Raw genomic sequence first — 26,701 nt, 5'->3', positions numbered from 1 at the left:
CACCACAACCATAAAATCCACCATTCCTCCAGCTGCAGCCTCTGCCATCCATATCAGAGCCCTGCAAATAATCCCTATAACACTTTTTTTTACGTTTTTAAATTTGAGATAATCTGTTGATAATCTGATAATAGTTCCGATTGGTATTAAAGGACACATTCCGGGGTCAGGACAATGTCTCTCCTGTTGCGGGGGCGAGAGACGCGCGGAGCGTCAGCCATTTTTGCTTCAGCAGCACTGCTGCTATTTACGGGTGAGTGAGAAAAAACAAATTACAACTGTTATACGTTCTCTTAAAAAAAAAAAAAAAAAAAAAAAAAACAGACAAAAAATATATAGATTCAGGCTGTGGGTGTGTATTTGTTGCTGTTTGCTGCCCCGTGGTGTGTGTGTGTGTGTGTGTGTGTGTGTGCATGAAAGCAGTTACATAATCATTAGAGACGCATCATAATCAACATCTGCACACTGAACCTCTCGCATGATGCTTTTATTTTGTGTTCATGTGGCCACAAAACACCGCGTCCACTGTTTCATTCTGTTTCTTTAAATCCATCACATGTCAAGCATTCAACCTTTTCCCCATTCTCTTTAGCTTTATGCATTTGATCAACAGCATCACTCCCACCGCCCTGCATCCTGCATCCTCCTGCATGTAAGTGTGTGTTTGTGGGTTTTTATATTAATATAATAATAATAATTGTAATACCAGCACCACCACTAAAACTACACTAATAATAATGATTATTAATAATGAATTATTATAATATATACATTGAGGAAAATAAGTATTTGAACACCCTGCTATTTTACAAGTTCTCCCACTTAGAAATCATGGAGGGGTCTGAAATTGTCATCGTAGGTGCATGTCCACTGTGAGAGACTTAATCTAAAAAAAAAATCCAGAAATCACAATGTATGATTTTTAAACGATTTATTTGTATGATACAGCTGCAAATAAGTATTTGAACACCTGAGAAAGTCAATGTTAATATTTTCCTCACTGAAGATATATATATATATATATATATATATATATATATATATATATATATATATATATATACCAATGAGGCATAACATTATGACATTATAACATTATGAGCGGTACAAACACTGATTATCTCTTCATCATGGTACCTGTTAGCGGGGGGGATATATTAGACACCAAGTGAACATTTTGTCCTCAAAGTTGACAGTAAAAATGTTTAGGCAAAATTGTTTGAGAGAGTTTGACAAATTGTGATGTCTAGATGACTGGGTCAGACATCTCCGAAACTGCAGCTCTTGTGAGATGTTCCTGGTCTGCAGTGGTCAGTATCTAATAACAGTGGTCCAAGGAAGGAACAGTGTTGAACTGGTGACAGGTTCTTGGGCGGTCAAGGCTCATTGATGCATGTTGGGAGCGAAGGCTGGTCTGAGTGGTGCGATCCAACAGAAGAGCTCCTGTAGCACAAATTGCTTGAATCTCTCTCTCTCTTTTTCTCTCTCTCTCTTTCTCCCTTTCTGAAAGTATTCACAGCACTACATTTTTCCTCAAACTTCTACAAAAAAATACCCCATATTGACAACTTGAAAGAAGTGTGTTAGAACTCTTTTACATTTATTAAAAATGGAAAAAAAAGAGAAATCACAGGTACATAAGTATTCACACTGTTTCCTGTTTCCACTGATCATCCTTGAGATGGTTCTACAACTTGATTGGAGTCCACCTGTGGTAAATTCAGTTGATTGGACATGATTTGGAACGGCACACACCTGTCTAATTGATGTCCCACAGTTGCATGGTAAAACACAAACCAAGCCATTAAGTCAAAAAAATTAGAACTGCGAACTGGGGGACTGTAAAAGATCAAGGAAAAGATAAATGCAGCAATGTACAGAGACGTATGTACTATCTATCTATCTATCTATCTATCTATCTATCTATCTATCTATCTATCTATCTATCTATCTATCTATCTATCTATCTATCTATCTATCTATCTATCTATCTATCTATCAGGTGTAGTAAATAGCACATCTCAACAGTAATAACACTGTTATGAATGGACATAGTGTCCCACCCAGATGAGGATGGGTTCCCTTTTGAGGCTGTTTGTCTCAAGGTTTACTCTCCATCTCAGGGAGTTTTTTCCTCGACACAGTCGCCACTGGCTCTCTCATTAGGGACAAACTTAAAATAATAAGCTTATAGGCACTAAACGTATACATTGCAATTTTATACCCTTTTTATTTGTGCAGCATTGCTTTGGGACATTGTCATTGTTAAAAGTGACAAATAAAGCTGAATTGAAATGAACTGAATTTGGCATATTTGGGTCTCGAGGGAAATCCAGGTTGTAATCCATCAAATATTATTTCAGTCATTTACACCATAATTTTTTTTTTTATCTTAAACCTTGAATTCAAAGAAATTTCTAGTGAAGTGACACATCATTGTATTTTAAAAACCTCTATTATAGGCATCACCGAAGAAACAAAGTAAACACTTACATTTATCAATGTTTGTTTCATGACCAACTGCCACTGTTGGGACCCTTGAGCAAGGCCCTTAATCCTGTCTTGTGGCTGACCCTGCACTCAGACCCCAGCTACCAAACATCGCTGGAATACAGTATGTATATTATGATGGAACTGTAATGAATGGACATTCGGCGCCACTCAGATGAAGATGGGTTCCCTTTTGGGTGGTTCCTCTTAAGGTTTCTTCCTCATACCGTCTCAGGTTTCATTTCCACAGTCACCACTGGCTCACTCATTAAGGATTAACTTAAAAAGCATACTCATTTATAGCCGTGCAAATCAATTTAAAAACCTCTTTAGCTCTTGATAAAGAGAATTGACTGCGCAAAGAAAGATTTTCACTGTGCTAGAATGTATATGCCGAAAAGAAAAAATCTTATGCACAAAAATGTGTATAACGTTACTAAATTATTATTATTTTTTTAATGAACAGACTGTATTAAGATCATTTAAGTATTATTTAGAATTGTATTAATTTTACTGCATTAATTATGGCAAGTATTATTGAATGCATTGCTTTAGATTGCCACCGTGGACTAATTTATTAATAGGATAGGAGAAAAAAAGGATTAGTGAAATCTGGTGTTCATTTGACAGTATATCTGCTAAGCTTTAAATATATCTAATTATCATTATTGATGATTTGTTTGGATGCAGGATGAAGGTGTTGTAGTTTTCACAGTCATTGCAGTTCTCCTAGAAACCATTAGAGGGCATGGAACACTTCCTGTTTTTCCCTATGAAGCTTTCTAATAGAGCTTAGCAATATTTGGTAAAGAATCAGTCAAACACATCTAACTGTACATAATCAGGTAAGAACATAAGAAAACTACATGTCTAATAATTTTTGTTTTTACATCATTAGTTCTCATTCCTATAAGTGGTGGGGTGTTGTTTGACTTCTGATCGAAATCCCAGCACTACCAAGCTGCCACTGCTCGGCCCTTGAGCAAGGACCTTAACCCTAAACTGCTCAGGGTCACTCTGGATAAGGGTGTTTGGCTAATGCCATACTGTAAATGTAAAAGTGACTAGGGAATAGGAATGGTTGGCAGACGTTGGCAGCAAATATAATGCCATATTTTGTAAAAGTCAGAATAATTGTTCCTAAGCCTGTATTGTTGCTCAAAACTAATCCATCTAAACTTACACATTTTTATATCTGCTTCAGATTCTGGATGCTGCAGGTGAAGTTATGGATACTCAGTTTAGTGTGACTGCTTACTCTGTTATTATAATTCACCACATTATTACCTCATTATCACGTTAAACAGCAGCAATATATTTGGATTTTTTTGCACTGAAAAAGGGTGATAGCTAAGTATAAGTAATACCCAGCACAGTGTCTATCAATATAACCTATTGACTCGTGTTCGTAGACACATTTCCCTCTTTATTTCCTGTCACTGAGGACGACTTTCTATGTTATACATTTCAATAGGAAGTACTTCTTAATAAGTTTTCTTTCTGCCACTGGATACCACAGATGCTGTATTGTATTTTTCTCGTTTGTATTGATTTTTTTAACCTTCTAACACCATTACTCAACATTTAAGCAGGAGATTTTATCTTTGTTTTTATTATTGCTTTATATTCGGTAAGCTACTCGCTTTTAACCATCCTCAGTGGTTTCCTTCCAGTCAAAATACAAATAAATATATTCTTCCAGTTAATTAAGGAGACTGTGTTAATTTAGAGACACACACATTTCTTACAGTATAACCCTGACCTTTAGCCCAACCCTATATTTTCTGCTTTATTCTCTGATAAAAATAGGAAAAAAGTTTACCTTTGGCATTTCTTTTACCCATGATCCTCTGCCTTGGTTGCTATGGAGACAGAGACAGAGGCAGTTGTGCTGAGTGACACGAAAAAGAGGGAAATTCGTGTCCATGAACACGAATCATTAGAGTAAAGTTTGTGACTAAATCACGAAGTGCCGTGAGACTGTGGCGTAACACTTTAAACATTGTCAAATATTTGAAATACAATAACTCATGTAGAAGATTATTAGGTCTTTTTATAGACACGCTTCTGAAAGGTGGCAGAATAGTCTGAAAAATGAAGGATGAAAATAGTAATGCACATATATGTAGGCTTGAAATTTGTAAGTTCATTGTAGTCTTTAACTTTGAATTTATTAAAACTACAAAAGTAATTAATTTGGCTACAATCAAAATATCCAATTGTCAGGTGACATAATTTTGCCATGTAAAATAAAGTGTAATAAAAAAGATTCAATTTAGCAGTTTTTCTAAACAATGAACATTGTAATAAAGCAGCTTTAAGGGAAAGCCTGAAAAAGCATGCCGAAGGTCTTCCCTGGGACAACATCTAGAGGAAATCTCTTTTGTATAGTGACATTAGGAGTTTTTATTCATCCACAACTGTACACTACTGTATAAGGCCAAACAATGCTACATGCATCGAAAGTCATTCGAGCCTATAGTAAGTCTATAGTGTCCAAGTAAAGTTGTGCACTGAATAATAAATGAGACTTGAGCGTGGAGTTTTTAAAAAAGTGCAATCCAGATGAGTCCATCCACATCAATGTTAATGGTATTTTTGTGGCCCCATCCATAACTATTTTAAAGCAAATTTGATCGAATTAAGGAATATGGATAAATAGAAGCACGAGAAGTAATTTTTGAGAACAAACCAAAAAGTATTTTTGAAAATGTCATGGTGTGTTGGTGTGTACTGGTTGTCTGTGATAAGAATCGTTAAAATATTCATTTATACCCACATACACTATATGGACTTAAGTTTTGCACACCTGGCCATAAGATATGTGCCCTTTAAACATCCCGTACCACATTTAGTCTCTATTTACTGTTATATTACACTCCACTCTTCAGAGAAGATGATGTACTAGATTTTGGAGTGTGCTTCTGGAGATTTGTGCTCCTTCATCCACAAGAACATTAGTTTAATAAGTTACTGATGTGAAGTGAAGAGGCCTTGGGTGCAGTCAGCATTCCAGTTTTACTCAAAGGTGTTCCAGTAGTTTTTATGGAGCTGACTTTGTGCATATGAGAATTGCCATGCTGGATCAGGTTTGGGTTATGGGAAGAACCATATACTATATGGCTGGAAATGTCAGGTACCACTGAACCGGACAACTTACTGACAACCAATTAGAAGCAGAAAATAAATTTCCCAAAGAAAGAAAAATGTCCTTGCGGACCTCTGTATAAGATGTAGTCAGTGGCTTTAGATCTGAATTAAATGATTTAAACAGCTATCTGAGGTTTAGACGTGTATATGGCCAAACATATCATGGGCTTCTTTTGGCATATCAGCGCCTTCTATGCCTGAATGTTTACAGCTAATGGCCTGATTATGTTGGGTCAGAGTGGAGACAGAACCGGTGTCTACCGCTTATGGCACATGCATACTCTAGCCCTGTTAGTGCCAATCACCACAGATGATAAGAGGGAAATAGAGATGCACAACCGCTCCTTTTTGTGGTTCTGGAGTGGAGTCAGTGGAAATTGAGCAGCTTGGTAAGGGTGTTCTGAGTAACAATAGGGTGAGGGAGAAGCTTGCATGTTCTGGCCCAGTTGACACCAGTAGCTACTATGGGAAACCATGGGACATATGCACCTCTGGCCCATAACCTAGAGAGAATGCAGCTTGGTGTGGACGTGGTCATCAGTACAAGGGCAGTGAAGAAACGCACATTTTAAGACTGATAGCTCTGGTGGCTCACACATGCTTCTGTCCAGAGAACACTGCTAAGCAATAAGACTCTAAGCTATCTCAGAGAACACAGAGTGTTTCTGTGAGAAAGATCATGTGCAAAGACTAGGCATGTGCAAACAGAGGAACATGATCTGACTATTATTACTGCAATTATCTATCTCTTATTAGGTTTTAGCCAGTTTTGAATGGAATCACGATTTGTACTGCACATGTGCAAAAACTCGGGTTTTGTTCTGTGAATTCGCAAAATTGCTGCCACCTGCTGTCAAAGTTTTTTACACCAGTCTAGCGATGCGGATTCTTTTGAGTTTTGTGTACAGTTTAAACATTAAAAAGAAAATCATTTCATGACAATTCATCGATTCATGACAATTAATCATTTATGAACAAATAAATTAAATGAATAAATAAATAAATAACTATCTAGTGTGTTTGTTAAATGCAGACAACAGTGTTGAAAACATTTAAGCAGAATATATCCTTAGAAAATTAGATTTTAAATGTAAAACACACCCAAATATAAACTATTACATTTCTTTTTTCCATTTGTTAATTTTATTTAATACATTTTATTCTAATCAATTAGTCAATTTAATCAATATAATTTAATTAAAATATTTGACCAAAAAAGTGTATTTATATTTAGAGAATCACTAGTAAAGAACTATTTCCGGTACGAATCGGATAGTGACAACTGGTATTATAAATATCAGAAATTGCCGTAAATTGTTTCGATATACTTCAGACAGGAAGAAGACGCATTTGCGCACATGCAAAGTACAAATCATGTTTCTGGAACGGATCGAGAAGCCACAGGTAATAAAAAAAAGTTAGTTTAGAGAAGCTTTTACATGATATTGGTTTTATAAGCTTAACTGCTAAATATATTTTTTACCAAAGCAAGTAAAAATATGTTAAATATTGGCAAATATCTAGTGTTCGTTTATATGATTATGAATGACATATTTAGTTTATTTTAACAGTCTATTTCACCTGGTTTTATTCATTTCAAGCTAAATTGTTTCTTCATACAAATAAATGACTATTTCCTGCTTTGTAATTTGTAAAAAGAGGTGGAAGGGTTCATATTCGTTTTATTTACTTGTTTTTTTTTTTCATTTCATTCAGACAAAAATAAAATGCATTGGATGTCTTTTCTCTGGTGCCATTTGCACAAACTATAGATAATATAATACAAACCAGAGCGACAGAGTCAGAGATCGCAAACAATCTAATCAATGTGGTGTGGGTGGGGCAGAGCAGGAATGGGTGGGGCAAATTAATTCTTTTTATGGCATAACACCGTAAGAAGTGTGTGGAAATCCCATTTCCTGTCACTCTCTTGTTGCTATTAAAAAGCACTTAGTGATGCATTTAAACTTCTCAAAGTTAAGAAATGTTGGATGAACGATGGATGATGCGCTGATGGTTGATCAGTTATTTTACATTCATGGTGTTCAGTAGTCCCACAAACCCAAATAGCTCAAGATCAACAAGGTCGTAACTAAATAAGATGGCAAGAATTTATTAATGAGGTGTATTCTAAATATTTTACATTTGAGCAAAAATAGTTTTTATAGTTATTTAAGCATGCATTTTTAATTTTCCAAAAAAAGAATGTAACTGACCTGAAAGAAATTTGTATGGGTAATCTTATAGTATTTCTTCTTCTTCTTCTTCTTCTTCTTCTTCTTCTTCTTCTTCTTCTTTCGCTACAGCAGATCATCCGTCCCCAGACTCCCCCCCCCCTCCGTCCTCTACATCTGCCTCTTTCAAACCAACTACTTGCATGTTTACCTTTACCACATCCATAAACCTCTTCCTTTGTCTTCCTCTTTTCCTCCTTCCTTGTGGCTCCATCCTCAGCATTCTCCTACTGATATACCCCATGTCCCTCCTCTGCACATGTCCAACCCATCTCACTCTCGCCTCCCTCACCTTGTCTCCTGAATGTCCTACATGCGCTGCCCCCTTAATAAACTCATTTCTAATCCTGTCCATCCTCGTCACTCCCAATGAAAACCTCAACATCTTCAGCTCTGCTACCTCCAGCTCCACCTCCTGTCTTTTACTCAATGCCACTTTCTCTAAACCATACAATATCGCAGGTCTCACCACAGTCCTATAAACTTTCCCTTTCACTTTTGCAGATACTCTTCTATCACAAATCACTCCAGAACTATTCTCCACCCACTCCACCCTAACACACTCTCTATTACTTTGCACTATTGACCCCAGGTACCTGAACTCCTCCACCTTCTCCACCTCTTCTCCCTGCAACCGCAACACTCCACTGCCCTCCCTCTCATTCACACACATGTATTCTGTCTTACTCCTACTGACGTTCATTCCCCTTTTCTCCAGCACGTACCTCCACCTCTCCAGGCTCTTCTTAACCTGCTCCCTACTCTCATCACAAATCACAATTTCATCCGCAAACATCATAGTCTAAGGTGACTCCTGTCTGACCTCGTCCACCAACCTGTCCATCACCACTGCAAAAAGGAAAGGGCTCAGAGCCGATCCTTGATGCTATCTAACCTTCACCTTAAACCAGTCTGTCGTTCCTGCTGCACAATTCACTGGTGTTACACTGTCCTCATACATGTCCTGCACCACCCTCACATACTTCTCTGACACACCTGACTTCCTCATACAGTACCACAACTCCTCTCTCGGCACCCTGTTGTACGCTTTCTCTGAATTCACAAATACACAATGCAATTCCTTCTGTCCTTCTCTATACTTCTCCATCAACATTCTCAAAGCAAATAATGCATCTGTGGTGCTCTTCCTCGGCATAAAACCATACTGTTGCTCACAGATGGTCACCTCTTCTCTCAGCCTGGCTTCCACTACTCTTTCCCATAACTTCATGGTGTTACTTATCAACTTAATTCCCTTGTAGTTAATGCAGGTCTGCACATCTTTCTTATTCTTAAAAAAATTTACCAGCACACTCCTCCATTCCTCAGGCATCCTCTCACCTTTCAAAATCTTGTTGAACAATCTGGTTAAAAACTCTACTGCCATCTCTCCTAAACATCTCCATGCTTCTCCATCCGCATATTTGATTTGGCACATGTTCTATGCTGGATGCCCTTCCTAACTCACCCGTCCCCATTTATCCGGGCTTGGGACCGGCACTAAGAGTTCACTGGAGTGTGCAACCCTAATGGCTGGGTTGGTAATCTTATAGTTATATAAAATATTTGACATTAAATAAACATATTTGTATGAGATAAGTCATGGGTTATATTGTAGTAAATATTTTCACCTTTTTATTTGAGTTGAGTAAAAGATTAAATTTTTTTACAATAAAATTTGTTAAAATCCACCTTTAGAGTGCAACATTTACTTTAAGTAAATTAATTTAATGTAAGAGGTTCTTCTTTCTATTAGATATGCATTTATCTTCTTTTACTTTTATTTAAGCAGGGAATATGTCTGTGTTTACCACCTCTCGTCATGCTAATTGCTGCTTGCTGTCGATAAATCTTCAATTCAAACGGCACACCTTTTCTTGCACATGCATAAAAAAAAAAAAAAATCTCAACAGATTTCCTGAAAACACATCTGTTGCACTTTATTTATATTTAGATGATTCTTTTATTATCTGATGCAGATTTGGTAACTCTGAATGATGCCCAGATCCCCTGTGTATTGCACTTTCTCCCAATGGACTCCCTTTTGAAAGCTTTCCCTGCAGTGTTGATTGACAGCTGTACCGCACAGTGCAAATGCAGATAGGAATTCAAGGTCAAATATAGCTGTGTTGTAGCATGACGATGATATTACTCTTATTTTATGGTAATATTAGAGCTGGTTGAGACTTAACGTGTAATGTTGAATAGCCTTTGCATTAGCATATGAATTCGGCCAGCCATCGTACAGTACATCGTACAGACATAGTTGTGTATTTGTTTTATGTTGGAAAGAAGGAATGCATAGATGCATACTGAACAAAGTAGAAATGGTGGGTGGGCTGACATCGCGGCTTCTGTGTAACACACCCACTGAAATATTGATTCGGCATTTCCGACTTGATGGTACAGTATGTGCCAGTAATGTATACGCAGGCACTTTTATTAACATGAAACATGATGCAGCAAATGTACACCTGCTTCACTGTGTCTACTCGAGATTTATCACTGGCATTCGTGTGTGTGTGTGTGTGTGTGTGTGTGTAAGAGAGAGAGAGAAAGAGAGAGAGAGAGAGAGAAAGAGAGAGAGAGAGAGAGAGAGAGAGAGAGAGAGAGAGAGAGAGAGAGAGAGAGAAGAGAAAGTGTGTGTGCACAAGCTGTGGACAGGTGCACACTTTTTAAAACAAAGGTCACTTTTAAGGGGGGGTGGGGGGGCTTCTCTGCAAAGAGAAAGAGAGGAATATATATATATATATATATATATATATATATATATATATATATATATATATATATATATATATAGAGAGAGAGAGAGAGAGAGAGAGAGAGAGAGAGAGAGAGAGAGATGAAAAGGGAGGGGCAAGAATAAGTTTCTGCTGCAGAGAAAGCTTGGCCAGTAAAAGATAATTGCAGCAGCAACGGGAGGTTTGTCCATCAACACACAACTCCAGACTGCGAAGTGATGCATCGTGATGGAAATGAGTAACATACAGAAGGATGATCTATAACATATTACAATGTTATTAACACAAACACATGCACACACATGCACACATATATACAGTATATGCATACTTACACTGTGTGTGTGTGTGTGTGTGTGTGTGTGTGTGTGTGTGTGTGTGTGTGTGTGTGTGTGTGTGTGTGTGTGCGTGCGTGTGTGCGTGTGTTCATACTGCATGTCTATAGAGAATCATAGAATTAATTAGTCGTTCTTTTATAAATGTTGCACAGAAATAAAGTCTTTACACTTCACAAGAAAAACTCTGTGTACTGTGAAAGTGTGTGTTTGTGGGTATGTGGGTCTCTGCTGCAGCAATGCAGTCATCTGTCTGGACTGTAGAAAGTGCTGCCTAAGCTCTGCTGCTTTATGAGTGTCTGCTCCTGCCCTGGTGCAGTTATACTGCAGGATAGGGTGTGGCTGCATACTCATCAAATATCCAAGTAAATCAACAATTAAACAAATAATGCATGTAAATAAAATAGGTATTTGAAAGAAATTGAAATGGAATTGTATAAACAGCAATGTTTTTCCTGGTCTTGGTTTTGGGTAGGAATCTGGTAAAGTGTTTTCAGAAGATTATAGGACGCATTTCAGCAGTTTTAAAATCATTCCATTTCAATTCAATTTTATTTATACGGTACAGATGAACATACTAAAGTTCTTTGAAGTCTCTGTCAATGAATAAATCAACACTGGTTCAAACTTTGGATTTCATTTGCTTAAAACTCTGTTGAAAGGAATTATAATTCTATTTTTTTACCTAAATAACATAAATAAATAAAAAAAATAAGTGCTAATTTGAGTGTTTTCATTTGAGTGTTACCTTTACATCGTTTAAAGCTGTTTGGAAAGCTGTGTAGGAGTTCATTCCACCACCTCGGTGCCCGAACAGAAAAGTGTCTTGATGTATACTCACAGTATCTCACAAAAATGAGTACACCCCTCATATTTCAGCATCCATTGTAGTATATTTTAAAGGGGACAATATCATAGTAATGAAACTTGGATATATGTTAAAGTGCAGCTTGTAGAGCAGTACAGATTTGCTGTCCTCTAAAAATAACTCAACATACAGCCATTACTGTCTAAATAACTGGCAACAAAAGTGAGTACACCCTAAGTAAACAAGAAATTCACCAGAGCTGCTCAGGTTGTTGCTGGGATCCTCTTCTACTCCTCCATAGTGACATCACGGAGCTGCTGGATGTTAGATATATGGTGCTTCTCCAACTTCTGCTTGAGGATGCCCCACAGGTGCCCAATAGGGTTCAGGTCTGGAGATATACTTGGCCGCTCTATTACCTTCACCTTCTTCAGCAAGGCAGTTGTCATTTTGTCGGCGTGTTTGGAGATGTTTTCATGTTTGGAATCTTATGTTTGGCCCAGTTTCTGAAGGGAGGGCATCTTGTTTTGCTTCAGAATGCCACAGTACATGTTGGAATCTATGTTTTCCCTCAACATGTACATTTCCCTTAACATGTACGCAGCTCCCCAGTACCAGCCACACTCATGCAGCCCCACACCATGATGCTACCACCACCATTCTCAACTGTAGGCAAGACACAATTTTTTTTTCTTTCCAGGGTGTTGCCACACATGTGGGACACCATTTGAGCCAAACAAGTTTATCTTTGTCTCATTAGACCACAGGACATGGTTCCAGTAATTCATGCTCTTGGACAGGTTGTCTTCAGCAAACTATTTGTGGGCTTTTTTGTGAGCCAGCTTCAGAAGAGGCTCCTTCTGGGCCATGTAAACTGACCTGTTGCGGTGTGTGGTGTATGGTCTGAGCGGTGATAAGTGGACCTTTCCCCTCTGCAACCTCTAAAGCCATGCTGGCTGCACTCATGCCTGTTTTTTTTGTGCTTTTGTAAAATAATAAAAAAATACTGATAGGGGCGCTCTCTGCTGTCTCTGTTATCTCTCTTCACAGACACATAAATAAAACTACCTGAATCTCAGTGAATACTTACCTCACAGACATAATAAATATGAATAGAAAGCTCGAAATGTCTATTTTTAAATAAACAATTGAACACAGAAACAGATATTTACTGATTATGTAATCGGTGAAAGTTATGTAATAATGAAAGTTAGAAGAGGTCACTAATAATAAACATACACTTGCATCAAGCATTCATTTGTCCATGCCCATGTTGATTAGAGTATTAAAAACGTGAAACGTATTAATTTATGATACATTTAGATACAAATGTGCTATTAATCGAGATTAAACATGTTAATCGATTGACAGCCCTAATATCAATATGATGTAAGGTCCAGTTACCACTGTGACACTAGAACAAGTAGTAGTAACGGCTACTTTTTATTTAAGTACATGTCAGAGCCCAAACGTCTTTACTTTAACTTGAGTTGAAAAAGTGTAGTCACTACTTCAACTTTTACAAGAGTATCTGTACTTCTACTTAAGTGAAATATGTGTGTACTTATGTGTGTACCACCTCTGCTCAGGTTCAGGGTGTTACCAATCTTCTTACAGCTTAGTCCATCTTTGTGGAGAGCAACAATTCTAATTCTAACAAATCAAATCCTCAGAGTCTCTTTATCATGAGGTGCCATGTTGAACATCCAGTGGTCAGTATGAGAGAATTGTACTCAAAGCACCAAAACCAAATTTTAACTGTTATAATACAAGATACAGGAATTTGTATGGTCCTGTAAAGCAGATGAAAACATGAACATGAACATGAACAGGACATGTTGCTATGCATGGTTACACTGTGTACACTGTTATCACTTAAGGTGTACTCACACTTTGTTTCCAGCTATTTTGACAATAATGGCTGTATGTTGAGTTATTTTTAGCGGACAGTAAATCTGTACTGCTACACAAGCTGCACACTGACTACTCTAAAATATATCCACGTTTCATTTCTATAGTATTGTCCCTTGGGAAGGTCTACTGAAGGGGTTGCTAAAATGTGTGGGGTGCACTCACTTTTATGCGATTTTTTACGTATCTTTAATATTATAACGATGCCACAATTCTAGATAAAACATTTTTTCATCTACACCTCGAAATAGAAACGAAGGTCAACAGTGACAAGGAAAAACACCCTGAGACAACAGGCACCTTGGGAGTGTCCGAACAAAAAAAGAAACCCCTTACGTGCTTTTAACAATGGACATTGCCTCAAAGCAGCTTTACAGAAATAAAGTGGTTATAAAAGTGTTAAAAGTTGTATAATAAAGAATGTATACATTTAGTGTCAATAAGTTTGTTGCTTATACGTTTATACTTAATAATCGAGCCAGTGGCGATCGGCAAGGAAAAACTCCCTTAGATGGCATGAGGAAGAAACTTTGAGAGGAACCAGATTTAAAAGGGGACCCATCATCATCTGGGTGGCACCAAATGTCCATTCATGAAAGTTCCTTCATTGTTGAAGTGTACTGTTCAGTGTTCATAGGTGCTTAATTGCAAAACTGTTTCTGTAGACCTTAGCCATTGTAATAGACTTGATATTAATTAAAGTTAAAATCTATCCTCTAAGTTCTTGAGTTGCTCTTAACTTAATAACTTAATAACTCTTTAGGCTCTTTTCAATCTCCAATTGAAGAGAAAAATATAAGATTTTTCTTTCTCTTGTTTTGAAATATTAAGCATCACCCCATGTTATACTATAGGCATTAATTTTCTAGAAGAAACTGCTTAAATAACAAGAAGGCTACAAATATTGGAGCTAATATTAATTCTTGATACATTTTGACAGTATTCAATATCACATTTCCCAAAAAAAGACATTCTTCATTAACAGTTTGTCTTCTGTATTTGTTTTCATTCCTTCTGCATTTTAGCATAATGGCATACAAATAAAAACAGTATAGAGCAATTGTTCATGCCTGTCTAAGCTTCACTCTGTCACTCTTTCAGCTGCTGTCCCAATAAAATATTAGGCTACTTATGGTTCATCATGCACCTCATAGAGCCTGCTGTAAGACTTGTTAATTTACAGCGCAGCCAATAACTGGTCAATATTAATATGTTACTCTTTTTTGTGATTACATGACTAAAGGGAGGTCTAATGCTATTTCATGCATTCTGAGATGTTTACACTGTTAAAAAGTTGGATTCTCACACGGCCAATGTTTAAAAAAACGAATTTATTTTTGTGCCAAATACACATCTTCCAGCTTGTGTAAGTTTCAGAAGGAATATATAATAGTATGGCCCTTCATGACATTATGAAGGGCAATATTCCTTGTGTATGGGGACACACAAAGCAACTAGAGCGAGATTGTTTATCACCATGATTCATTCGGTAATGGATGTCTTCAGCAGCGCTGCACAGGACCTGCTCGAGAAAAATGTTTTCAAATAAGTGTGTTTTTGGATGTGAGGGAAGGAAAACCTTGTTCAGTATTTGCCATATAGAGCCGTCCTGTTTTATTTGTCATTGCTGTTCAATTTTAGACTCAGGATCCGATTCTGGATCACATATTGTACACTGGATCTGATTGTAAGCCATAGTTCATTCAAGACTATAGGTTGACCATCAGTTTTGCCTATTAATTGGCACAGATAGTTGATTGCTGGAACTATTTGCTATCGGCAAAAACCAATCCCAAATATCCATACTGATAGTTTTTCCAGGTTTCGTTATACAGTATGAGAGCAGCCTCTAGAGGGGAACCATGTGCTGTTTATTTAAAACCTTTTTTTATTTTTCTTGTATGTAACTTTTTATTTCTTTTCTGTTTCAGTTTAAAAGCATGTCTTTTATTTTACTCAATATTCATTATGTATAAAATACTCATATTTATTTTATTTAGCCATTTAGCCTATTTTCATGATTCAGTACTTTTTTGTATTATTGTCATTGAGTACGTTCAGTACTATTTTACATAGAGTGTTATGTTTGGTTTTTTTTTATTCACTATCAATAAAAAAAAAAAAAATCAGTTGGTTAATCGATTATCAGAAAGTACGATCCAACCTAGCTATCGGTATCAGTAAAATCAGTCAACATTTATTTAAGACTATAACATTTTGGTTCCTGTTTTATTTATATCAATGCCACAGCTCGCAGACGATCGCTATGCAAAAGCATGCTTTTGCTCTGGACTCTTTAGCTCCGCCCACATCATTCCTTCAGGATAGGGTAAAGCTGTAACTTTATATTATAAATCTGAAAATCTTGATAAGAAAAATGCAAAACTACTCGATAGATACTTGTGATTAACATTAGATTGGCCGAAACCGTGTGTTCAGTCCCTGTTGTTATATTTCTCATGACTAGGATTGTTTCTACAATGTGCTCTTTCAATTCGATTATATTTTAATTATATTCTACTTTAAGCAAAAAGCCAATGACAGACGTTTATATATTAACATTGAATATTTATTTGAGTGTTTACATGCCTTCTTTGTTAATTATCATGTTATAAATAGAATTGGATTGTACATTGAATGGTGTTTATTGCTTGATGTAATTTAATGTAATTTGTCAGTCCATATTTTCCCGATCCCCAGATTTTTACGATAGTTTTTACGTAAGATTCTTGATTTCAAATGTGTAACTTGTTTCTGTTTTAGTCTCTTCTGTGTCCTCCATGGAAGTGCTTGTGCGACAGCAGATTGATGCCCTGAATGGCACCATGGTAAAAATCTCTTGCACTTTCACGTCCTGCTACAAACTTGATCTCAGCAAATTTGCGATGAACTGGACCTACCAGGAGACCAAAAACGATACAGAGGAGATGGTGAGGAGAATTCTTTTTCCTCCCAAGTTTATGTTCACATTATTTATATGTGAATTAAAGATTATATATTATATTATTATATGAAGGATCATTATGAGGATAATTTTGAATAGATGATTACATTCAGATGTTTTTTGGCACACAGATGTTACTCTCGTTCCTGTTGTTTTTGCTCAGGTAGCCTTGAAAGGTGATTGTATGTGTGCTGTTCTGATTTTCTGTTAAATTAAACTGTTGGGTTTTTTTTTTTATATATTTTTCTGTAGTTTATGACCTTTAAGAACAGATTACCTCTTTTGAGGACAGACCGTTTTGGGGACAGAGTAAAGTTTGCTGGAAACCTGGACAAAAATGACCTTTCCATCACCATCTCAAATGTGCAGCTGGCAGATGAGGGGATCTATAACTGTTACGTACGCAATCCTCCTGATCGCGTTGAGGGCCACGGTAGAATCCAGCTGTCTGTAGTCACTGAGTGTAAGTGTTTATTGCACCACTGAGAAAGCAGATACGGTTTTCATGGCTGTTTTATGATTAAAAAAAGAAATAAATTTAAAGTAATGATGATTATTACTAAAGTGATATGTAAATATAGTTCTTACAAAATCATTATAAATCCACTTTAAATCCAATAAGGCCGTTTTATAAGCAGGTTTTCATTCACAAGAGAAGCTTGAAGACTTGAGCACTATTTGGCTTCTGGCCTGCCAAATGTGTGCTATTAAATGTGTGAAAACAATAAACATTTCACATTATATGTAAAAAAAAAATCTTATAATATATATAAAGTATAATATCTCATTGTTTAATTAATAGAATACATTTCATTGTTGGCGGATTGCTGTGCTGTATGTGGAATGAAAAATGTAATTAATAAGGAAAAAAGCACTCCACATTCCTGATCATGATTCATTCCTTACTTACCTTGTTGCGTTAAGTGTTTTATAAAAATGCCGGTAATGATGATGGTTTGTAATGTTTTGTGTGCAGTGCCTCCTCCCAGAGACTCGACCATTGCAGTGGCTGTCGGGGCATCTATAGGAGGAATGCTGGCTCTGGTGATCCTCTCCATGGTGATCATCAAGTGTGTACGCAGGCATAAGAAACAGGAGCTGATCTCTGATGAACAGAAAATGGAGGAGGAGGGTAAAACAGATGGAGATGGAGGCATTGAAGAAGGAACCAAGTAAGACTTTTTTTGGTTTTGGTATTTTTTTTTTATGCTCTAGTGGAATAAACAGATGCAATTTGGAATAAAGAATAATTTTTAGCATCAGTCCCAAAAAGTTACAATAAAATTACAATGAAAATGGCATAATGATGTATAGTAAAGTAATAATACTTTACTTTACTTTCTGCATTAATTCGGATCGATCTGAAAGCTGCATTTCTATTTTACAATGTTCTCCATTTACACTGATGTTTTTTTTTAAATGCTCACATCCCTATACAGTGTATGCATAAAAATGTAAGAAGCTTTTAGCCTGTGTCATTTCTATTCCTTGTTTTTTATAGATGTCTTAAAATTGATGCATTTGTGTGTCATTATTCCGTCCCCTAAAAGAGGGAAAATGTAAAGGAAAATGATTTGTTTAAAAACGGTAACAATCCTAATGGGCTGCACAACAACTTCAGCGCATCTTGTTTGTGTTGAGTCAAATGAGTAACATTACTTGGTCACATGACTGAAAAAATATGCTATTGTTTGTGAATAGCTCCGTTTTCTTAGTGCAGACTACAACGCAAACGGGCATTTTCAAATGTGTCAATTTTGAGTGGATCAGAGTCTCTTCGTGTGGAAAGAAAGAACAAAAATGGTCAAAAAGACCATTTTCAGAATTTATCCGGATTAGTGTAGATTACTATATGATGTCTCTGAGTTTAATAACTTTTTTAACACACATTCAGTGAATCAGACAAAAGATACCGAAATTCCAATGAATTCAGAAAAAGATGATCTATAAACCACATCCCAAAACTCTACATTTCATCAGATGTAACTATAATAATAATTAAGATATCATTAACGATTAACTTCTTTTGTTTTTGCTTTCAATGTAACAGACAGATATAACATGGCTATGACCTGAAGGGCCCCGTTCTTCACATGCAGGTAAACAGCTGACTGTGTAGTTTGAGGAAACAATGCACACACAAATCATACACACCACTAATCCAACTCGACTGTGTTTTTCTTAAATTACTGTGGAATATCCAAGCCACAAGCCAATCACATATCTAAATCATGTATGGCATGTCTGTCCTTTCATCTTAACTTCGTTCCTTCTCTTTCTTTCTCTTTTCTTTCTTTCCTTCTCTCAGATATGAAGTTAGCTTGAGCCATTATGCTGTGGCTGTAGTACTTTTCTTGGTATGGATTTTCCCTCTTTTGTCCAGCTAATAAACAATAAAAAATAAAATTGGATTTGTAGAATAACAGCAAATGCTGTACCCGCCATACATTCCAAGTGAGCCAGTGAAAAGCTCCAGATCAGGTTTCTAGACGCCACTCTTTAATTTCATATTGCTACAAATCTACCACACAGGATTTTTGAGGAACCACTTTTAAGATATTTTTGTTTTGTGTCTTCCAAACACTGCCAATATGTTCACAACGTGTCTATTGTTAAAGCTGAAGCACACTATTGCTACTATTGCCTAATTGGTATTAGTTTGATAACAGATTTTATAGATATTTCTGCTGTTATTTGTATTTCTCGTATGATGCAAAAAAAATAAATAAAAAGAGAAAGAAATAGTCCTCTTTCTGAGAACCAAATATACACACAAGTATATACAACATTCCAAAAAAGCCACTCAGCTTATAAGGTCTAAATGTGTATTGCTCTTTCTTTACTATTCAAGGGTGTGTTTCCTGGAAAGTCTCATTTGATTTTTAAAGATTCTGTAGGCTAATTCTGTTATAGGGTTAGCAAATCTGCATTTCTACATCTGCAGTTATTTATTGTTCGATAAATTTTAAAAAACCTTCTATTTTACTATAGTGATCTCATTTTAGTAAGCATCTGGATAGTATGGGAGCCAGTTTTGTTTAGCATTTGCCAGCTAGTCAGTGAGGTCATTCAATTTCTACAGAGAATTCACAAACTTCTCCAGTTTACTTTTGCAATTATGTTACATTTGAATATTTAATCTGGCATAATGCATGTTAGCTTTTTTTTTTAGCATTCCCTAACTTCATTTTACGAAGGAAAATTGTGGGATTGTATAATTACAAACACATGGACTAGAATTATCCACACTGAATTGTTCAATTGATGCCTGCTGTATTATGAAAGTCAATTCTGAAGCCCTGTATCTCTGGATGTTGCTGTAGTATACCGATGAGATGCGCTTGTGTAGAAGTACTGCTCTGGAAGTGCGTTATGAAAATCATTGGAGGGGATGTGAAAGGATCCAGTTAAAGACCTCCCCTCTTAAGATGGTCCTGTATTGTGCATGGATGAAAGCTGCAACTTGAGTTAGTGAATGAATGGTTTTAGGGCACTAAGCAACATATCCTTGAACAGTGTGGAAAAACGACCATTTGCTACCATATTGGAATGGCTGTCAAGCTCCCAAAGGGCAGCAAGGATAATTAGGCATGGCTCCTATGGGTTGAAGTCAAGGTGACTTTGGCAGGTTGGGAAAAAAGGCTTTTCAAGAGGTGAAGGAAAAATATAGCTTACTTTCTACAAAAGATTGATGTGTTTGTTAACAATATCTGGTAAACAGGTACATTTAAGATAGGGTGACCATCATAAGCTGGCAAGTTGCTGACTAAAAAGACCACCTGGTATATTCAGTATAAGATGGTGGAGTATAGAAACCAGCAAAGACCAATTCAGATGACCATAAGCTAATACATCAATGACAAGACAAGCTAGCATGACCTTTATAGACTGGTAGATCAGCTAAGCCAGCAGTTTTTAGGAATTGCTCATTAATTAGTTATTGTTCAGTTGACAAACCTTGCAAACCTTATACATTACAAAGCTTTCGAGAAACACACCCTAGAACAGTATTGTAGCAGCAATATGTAAAATAATTCTGAATTCTGAATTCTGAATTTGGTCTTCACATAAAATTTTCATTCAGGGAAAATTGCTAAGATAAAACGTGTTCTATATATTTAGATAATTTTTTTTTTTTAATTTATATATATATATATATATATATATATATATATATATATATATATATATATATATATATATATATATATACACACACACACACACACACACACACACACACACACACACACACACACACACACACACCACACACACACACACACACACACACACACACACACAATAGTATGTTTGAATGAATGTGTGTTGTATTGTTGAACATTCCTTGAATATTTTTAAAAATATGTAGCTAAACTATTACATTATTTGTAATGTATATGATTCAAAATAACATTTTAAAATAATCAAATGAAACAATCTATTGAACAGTAGTCAGGGTCATATTGTCTTTTCACTGAAACTAAACCACACTGGAGTGGCCGAGACCAATATTAGCTTCATTCGTTTCCTAATTTTTCAGTGCCCCTCTGTAGTTAAACATCTGTAGCTATTTCTTATGCAAGCAACAGTGCACTGCAAAATGTCATCTTAACAAGTAAGAATATCCTAAATATGCCCAAAATAACTAGTCTTTACTATTATAAGGTTGCATAAATCAAATATAATATTATTTTTCTATTTCTGTATTCTCATAAATTATCTTTTCTTATTCTATCGGCAAATAGTTTTTGTCTTTTTGCTAAAAATGTGCAGAATCCTTTGCCAGTAGACATTAATGTTTAATTATCATGTATTTGATTTATTTTAATCTTAAAATAAGAAATGCTAGATAAATTTCTCTGTATTCAAGATATGTTTTAGTATAGAGGTTTTGTGGCAAACACTTTTGTTGGTTATCTACACACAGTATATAGTAACAAGTTAGACATACACATGTGTAATAATAAAATATTACACTCTGTTTGTTTGACATGCGGTTAAAAATACGTCTAGAAATTCCCTTACTATCATACGACTGACTTTAGAACTGAATAAAGATTGTTTTATCCATTGCATGCTGTAAATATACCATAAAACTGTGCTGTGCAGAGGGCTAATGACAGCAAGGCTTGACTTGACATAGGACATTTGATAAAGTCCATAACTCCTTCACTCCTGTTATAGAAATAAGCAAAAGTTTATATTTCAAATACATATGAATGAGTGATTCTTGAGTTTAAATGGGTTTATTTTTATATTCCAGATTTCCTAGGTACTGCAGTAATTCTTGTTTCTGTAAGATTTTTACTTGTTCTACTGGTTTCTATATTAATGGAATTATTGACCAAAAACTTATGACCAAACCTAAAACATAAATTTTTTTTTTGTCTGAATGCAGCAAAAAGTTCAAGCGTATTGTGATTGCCCTTAAAAGTATTTCTTTCTTGCATCTTTTCCAGATAAATCAATGTTATGGAGGTTACATACAGCTAGAACTAATAGTTACATTCAAAACAGTTTTACAGGCTTATTTTACCCCTCATAACCAACAGTGGAGTTGAGAATCACCTGCATACATTTTATTGGCCAGTATTGGCAAAATATAGTGAGGAACCTGCTGTGCCTTGGGACTAAATCAGTAGTTCTTCACACCTCAAGAAGCTGGGTTTTTATTGTAGAATCAGAAAGAGATGTGTGGATGCCTGGATGCGTTCATGTAAAGCTTATTAAAAGAAGAAAAGCTTTAAATCTCCAGCAAAGCTCTTTAAGTACCAGTAAAGAATTAGAATCGGATGAAAACCATCTGAACAAGAAGCACATTTCGAAGACCTTTATTTTAAATAATTAACTTTTTTTTCTGACTATCTTTCTGTGTCAAAAAATCTTTTTGGGGACTGTTTGGGCATCTGTTATCAACAAGCCTCTGAACTCTTATTGGTTTAGACACTGGGTATATGTATTATTGCATCATTATCATCCTTCATGTTGATCTGACATTAGAAATTTTGTCTGTTTGCCATTCTTCTCCATTTTTATGAAATATGCTAACCACAGAGCAAATTATCCTCATCTTGCTCAGCATGTGGTCTAAAGCTTGAGCCTGTCTTTTAAAGCTCTCAACTAAATTCTGCCGCATACAATAGAGTGCATTCAGTGCCATTCGTGTATAGCAGAATCCAGTCCCGCTCGAGCCACTATTCGAAGCTGACGTAGGCTGAATCATTTTTGAGTCATACGGCAGTTTAACTGCTCAGTCAGCAGTCTTGTAGAGAATCCCACTTTGACTGTAGATGCAGCATCATTGCACTCCTCAAATGAGGAATGTACATAATTCTTTATGTTGTATAATTCAGTCTGTTTTAGAGTTGTGGAGACTTAAGAATGTCTGCCAAGTCATCAATTAACCTCAGACAAACATTGTTTTCTGGGCATCTTGTTATGCTTGAATGTTAGTATATGAAGTAGGGTTTAGCAAACAAATAGTTGTAAAAAAAAAATTTTATTTAGCAGTTAGCACATAGCAAATAAAAACTACCCAACTATGCTAGCAGCACAGTCCGAGCCCAACCAATAGTGGAAGTGAGTGATTAGTGCTGGGAAACAACAAAGTAAGCTAGAAAAGAAAAGTGTAGAGTGTATAAAATGCACTCGCTTTGGTAGAAGAGCCATCTTTGGCTTTGAAAGTCAAACTAGCGCTATTTAAAATCCAACAAGGAGAGAACAATAAAGCAAATATAGCTGTATGATTATTACTTATTGCAAATACTGCATCATATCATGCTTCAAGATTTTTGGAAGGTTGTGGCAGGAGATTCTCACTGGTTAAGAGGGGTAAAATAGAACCAACTACTCAAGCTACTGGTACTGGATGATGCAGGAATTTTATCTGTGCGTGCTTATATTTAGTCAAAAGCAGTTTACAATTACAAATGTATTTGTATAGCTTATAAAGCATATTTTGTTATGGAAAAATTACCTGAGAGACCAACAAACCTTGTCAAAGGCAACTATTCTAGATTTTCAAAAAACTTTGTTTCTAAGAATTAGAATTTTTTTAGATGAACAGTAAACACTGTGCCTGATTGTTTAAATAAAATTGTTAATTATAATTACAGAATACAACCATCTTTCTCCTATAGGGTGCCACAACCAGATCTAACATTCACCAGGTAAAAAATGGTAGTTCATTTCAATGGAAAAGAAAGTGGAATTACGTAGCGGTAGTTGATCAAGGTCAACTTTAACCCTGCAAATTTGAGAAACTTTGCAAAGCTCAGGAAAGAAATAGCTGTCCTGCTACCATGTAACTGCTTTGCTTCCTACAAAATCAAGGACAACTGTGTCACTCATTATCCCCTTAATTTAGCTCCTGTCCAACAAAGAAAACTGTAAGAGAAGAGCCAATGCTAACTACAAAACTCCAACACCAAATCTATTGAGAATATACTATTTTTGGTAGTATTGTATCAAATAAAACAAAGAAAATATATTCAAAAAAATTAATTAATTACAACTTTTCCAGTGCCACCCCTGTTAAAAATGACCTTCAGGCTACATGTATCAACAGTTCCTGCATTCAACTATATTTTAGTAAAATTTTTATGATTTCTTGAATCATTTCTGAATTAGATTTTTTTTTTTCAGCAAAATGTTTTATTCCAAGTATGGTTTCTTAAATGAATATATACGACGTAAAATCACAATGATAACAGAAATACACCAGATTGTTGATCGCAGTACATCTAATAGAATGCCATGCAACTGGGCCTTAATTTATTTTCTTTATTTTTTACTCCTTGAAAGTCACCTGGATGATGAATGAGTGAATGAATGAATGAGAGAGAAGCATGATTATACAATGCATTACAAATACGATACACCACTGTATTATAAGAGTTCTGTAAAAACCATATAACGCATGGTTTAAATATATTGCACATCTTTGATTGTTCTGATCTTTTTTCAGTGCTTATGTGAATGTGATGTAACTTGTATTATATGTATATTGTACAAGATTGTCTAATTATTCTTTTATTGTATTGCATAGCCCTACATACATTGAAACTGAATGAGAATTATGTGACTGTTTGATCATAAATTTTGTTAATGTTGGTCATTGCTTTTGCACTGGGCAAAAATGTACACTAGACAGTATTAAAATAAACTATAAAGTAAAGTATTCTGTTCTCTTACATTTATTTAGTTGCCTCACTGTGATTATTAGGATTTTTATTAGTCAGTGTGAAAGTATTAGGAGCACTGTTGTCATAAACAAGCACACATAACCCCAAAATATTGTCTAGACATGGCCATGCCTACCCAGGGGTAATAAAGAATATCATACTGTAATTAGGTGAACAGCTAGCAAATTACAGTACATATTTTACAAAACTGCAATTAATAGTACAAGGTCCCCTGGTGGTCTAGTAGTTAAGATGCAGCGCTCTCACCGCTGCGACCCGGGTTCGATTCCCGGTCAGGGAACCATCCCCAGCCACTCTCAGTGCCGGTCCCAAGCCCGGATAAATTGGGGAGGGTTGCGTTAGGAAGGGCATCCAGCGTAAAACATATGCCAAATCAAACGTGCGGAGGATCTGCTGTGGCGACCCCTAAACGGGAGAAGCCGTAAGAAACTTTCTATGCAATTAATAGTACTGTATGATATAAAATATATATTTTTAAAGTTAAATACTTTGAGAAAATTGGTCAGAGGCACAGCACTGTACACTTATAAATATATTTTGTGTTTAAAAAGTTGCACGACTATAACATGAATATTTGTGCATTTTGTGACACATTCACTGATACCGTTTGTGCTTATTGTGGTAAAGATTTGAAATGCACATCCACAACCAATTTTTTTGTTGGGTTTTTTTGTACATGTGACTTTTGCCCAGTTTTCCCAGATTAGGTTCTGGATCCACTGCAATCCTGCCCAGGACATAACAATTGCTGAAATTGACATGTATACGGACAGGTGCACTTAAATGAATAGAGAACATAATCATTCGTAAGCTCTTGACCTCTGTATTTTCATAAAAAAAATCTGTTGAAAAGTAGCGCAAATAAGATCAAATGTTTGTGCAATTATCAAAGAATACATAATATTTAGTTGTAGTCTGGGGCAGCAGTGGTATCTAGGACAGGTTGTGCAGTGAAAGGTAACAGATTGGTCAAAAGGGCAAAACTACTGCAGTGCGATAAATCCAGGTCTATCAAACCGATTAGAGAATTGATGAACAATCACAAACAGAAACAAGTCACGAAATTACCAAGAACATGCTGCAAATTCGTGAGCACAGCAAACACTGGATTTGAAGAGAAGAACGCTTATATGATAGGGTAAATAACTTTACGGAACCGAGAAGCCTTGCTGCAAATCATCATGCACTTAAGTCCCATTTGAAGATCAGTGAAATGTAACACAGTTGTCCCAGTTATAGAATTACGTTTCCTTGTTCTGAAACAATTGGACTTTTAACCGAATGTGCATTAAATCTAAGTGCCATATAATAAAGTGCCATTTAAAAATATTTCTATATTTTTGCCTGACTAAGTTTTTTTATTGTAGAATGACATGACATTTTACTACGTTACACTTTTTCCAACATGCAATTATAAAGATACATACTTTTTTCAGGTTAATTAATGCAAATTGAAAACAACAAAGGGGCGTTTTAAAATACTATAAAGGTGCATTATTAAAAATATATAATAAATAAAATATGAATAATGTGGGTTCCTATTTATATTCATAAATAAAAGGCATGCACATATATGCATTAGACAAAGGTTTTACTTACTTTGGATGAGTCCTGCAGGTTTGTTGATGTGTATGGCAATAAAATGCTAATTGTATAATAGTAATTGTCTCCTTTAAACTTTGTAAATTCCTACATGAATAAAATAAAGGAGTCTAGTCATATTCGCTCTCTCAGGCCTTATGTTATGTGCTATATGCCTTTAGCCTTGTGAAGGAAGAGGGAGAACAGGAAATAAGAGAGGGGGTAGAGGGAGGAGGTAGAAAGAAGGGGGAGAGAGAGAGAGAGAGAGAGAGAGAGAGAGAGAGAAAGAGAGAGAGA

General features: G+C 35.9%; 1 protein-coding gene and 1 long non-coding RNA gene across 4 annotated transcripts; one reads left to right on the top strand and one right to left on the bottom strand.

The window, feature by feature from the left end:
- scn2b (sodium channel, voltage-gated, type II, beta) lies at positions 1 to 24,118 on the top strand. 2 transcript variants are annotated; one of them, XM_083548962.1, is made up of 6 exons: positions 1 to 253; positions 16,436 to 16,602; positions 16,869 to 17,079; positions 17,593 to 17,788; positions 18,667 to 18,715; positions 23,759 to 24,118. In XM_083548962.1, exons 1-5 carry the CDS (start codon positions 175 to 177, stop codon positions 18,674 to 18,676), a joined length of 663 nt encoding a protein of 220 aa, XP_083405088.1. In that variant the 5' UTR covers positions 1 to 174; the 3' UTR covers positions 18,677 to 18,715; positions 23,759 to 24,118. The 2 variants fall into 2 exon arrangements, with proteins under 2 accessions (XP_083405088.1, XP_083405087.1); XM_083548961.1 differs by lacking the exon at positions 23,759 to 24,118 and adding an exon at positions 18,925 to 19,416 and having other exon boundaries at positions 2 to 253.
- LOC310730160 lies at positions 16,461 to 26,591 on the bottom strand. 2 transcript variants are annotated; one of them, XR_014534739.1, is made up of 3 exons: positions 26,423 to 26,591; positions 17,527 to 17,721; positions 16,461 to 16,568 (listed from the first exon to the last, which is right to left on the bottom strand). It is a non-coding gene; the product is annotated as an uncharacterized lncRNA (long non-coding RNA). The 2 variants fall into 2 exon arrangements; XR_014534740.1 differs by lacking the exon at positions 16,461 to 16,568 and adding an exon at positions 16,991 to 17,098.
- Positions 26,592 to 26,701: the final 110 nt, after the last annotated feature.

This window comes from Silurus aristotelis (genome assembly GCF_946808225.1).
Source record: "Silurus aristotelis genome assembly, chromosome: 8".
In the NCBI taxonomy this organism is placed as follows: Eukaryota; Metazoa; Chordata; class Actinopteri; order Siluriformes; family Siluridae; genus Silurus; species Silurus aristotelis.
This window is presented reverse-complemented; position numbering and strand designations above follow the sequence as displayed.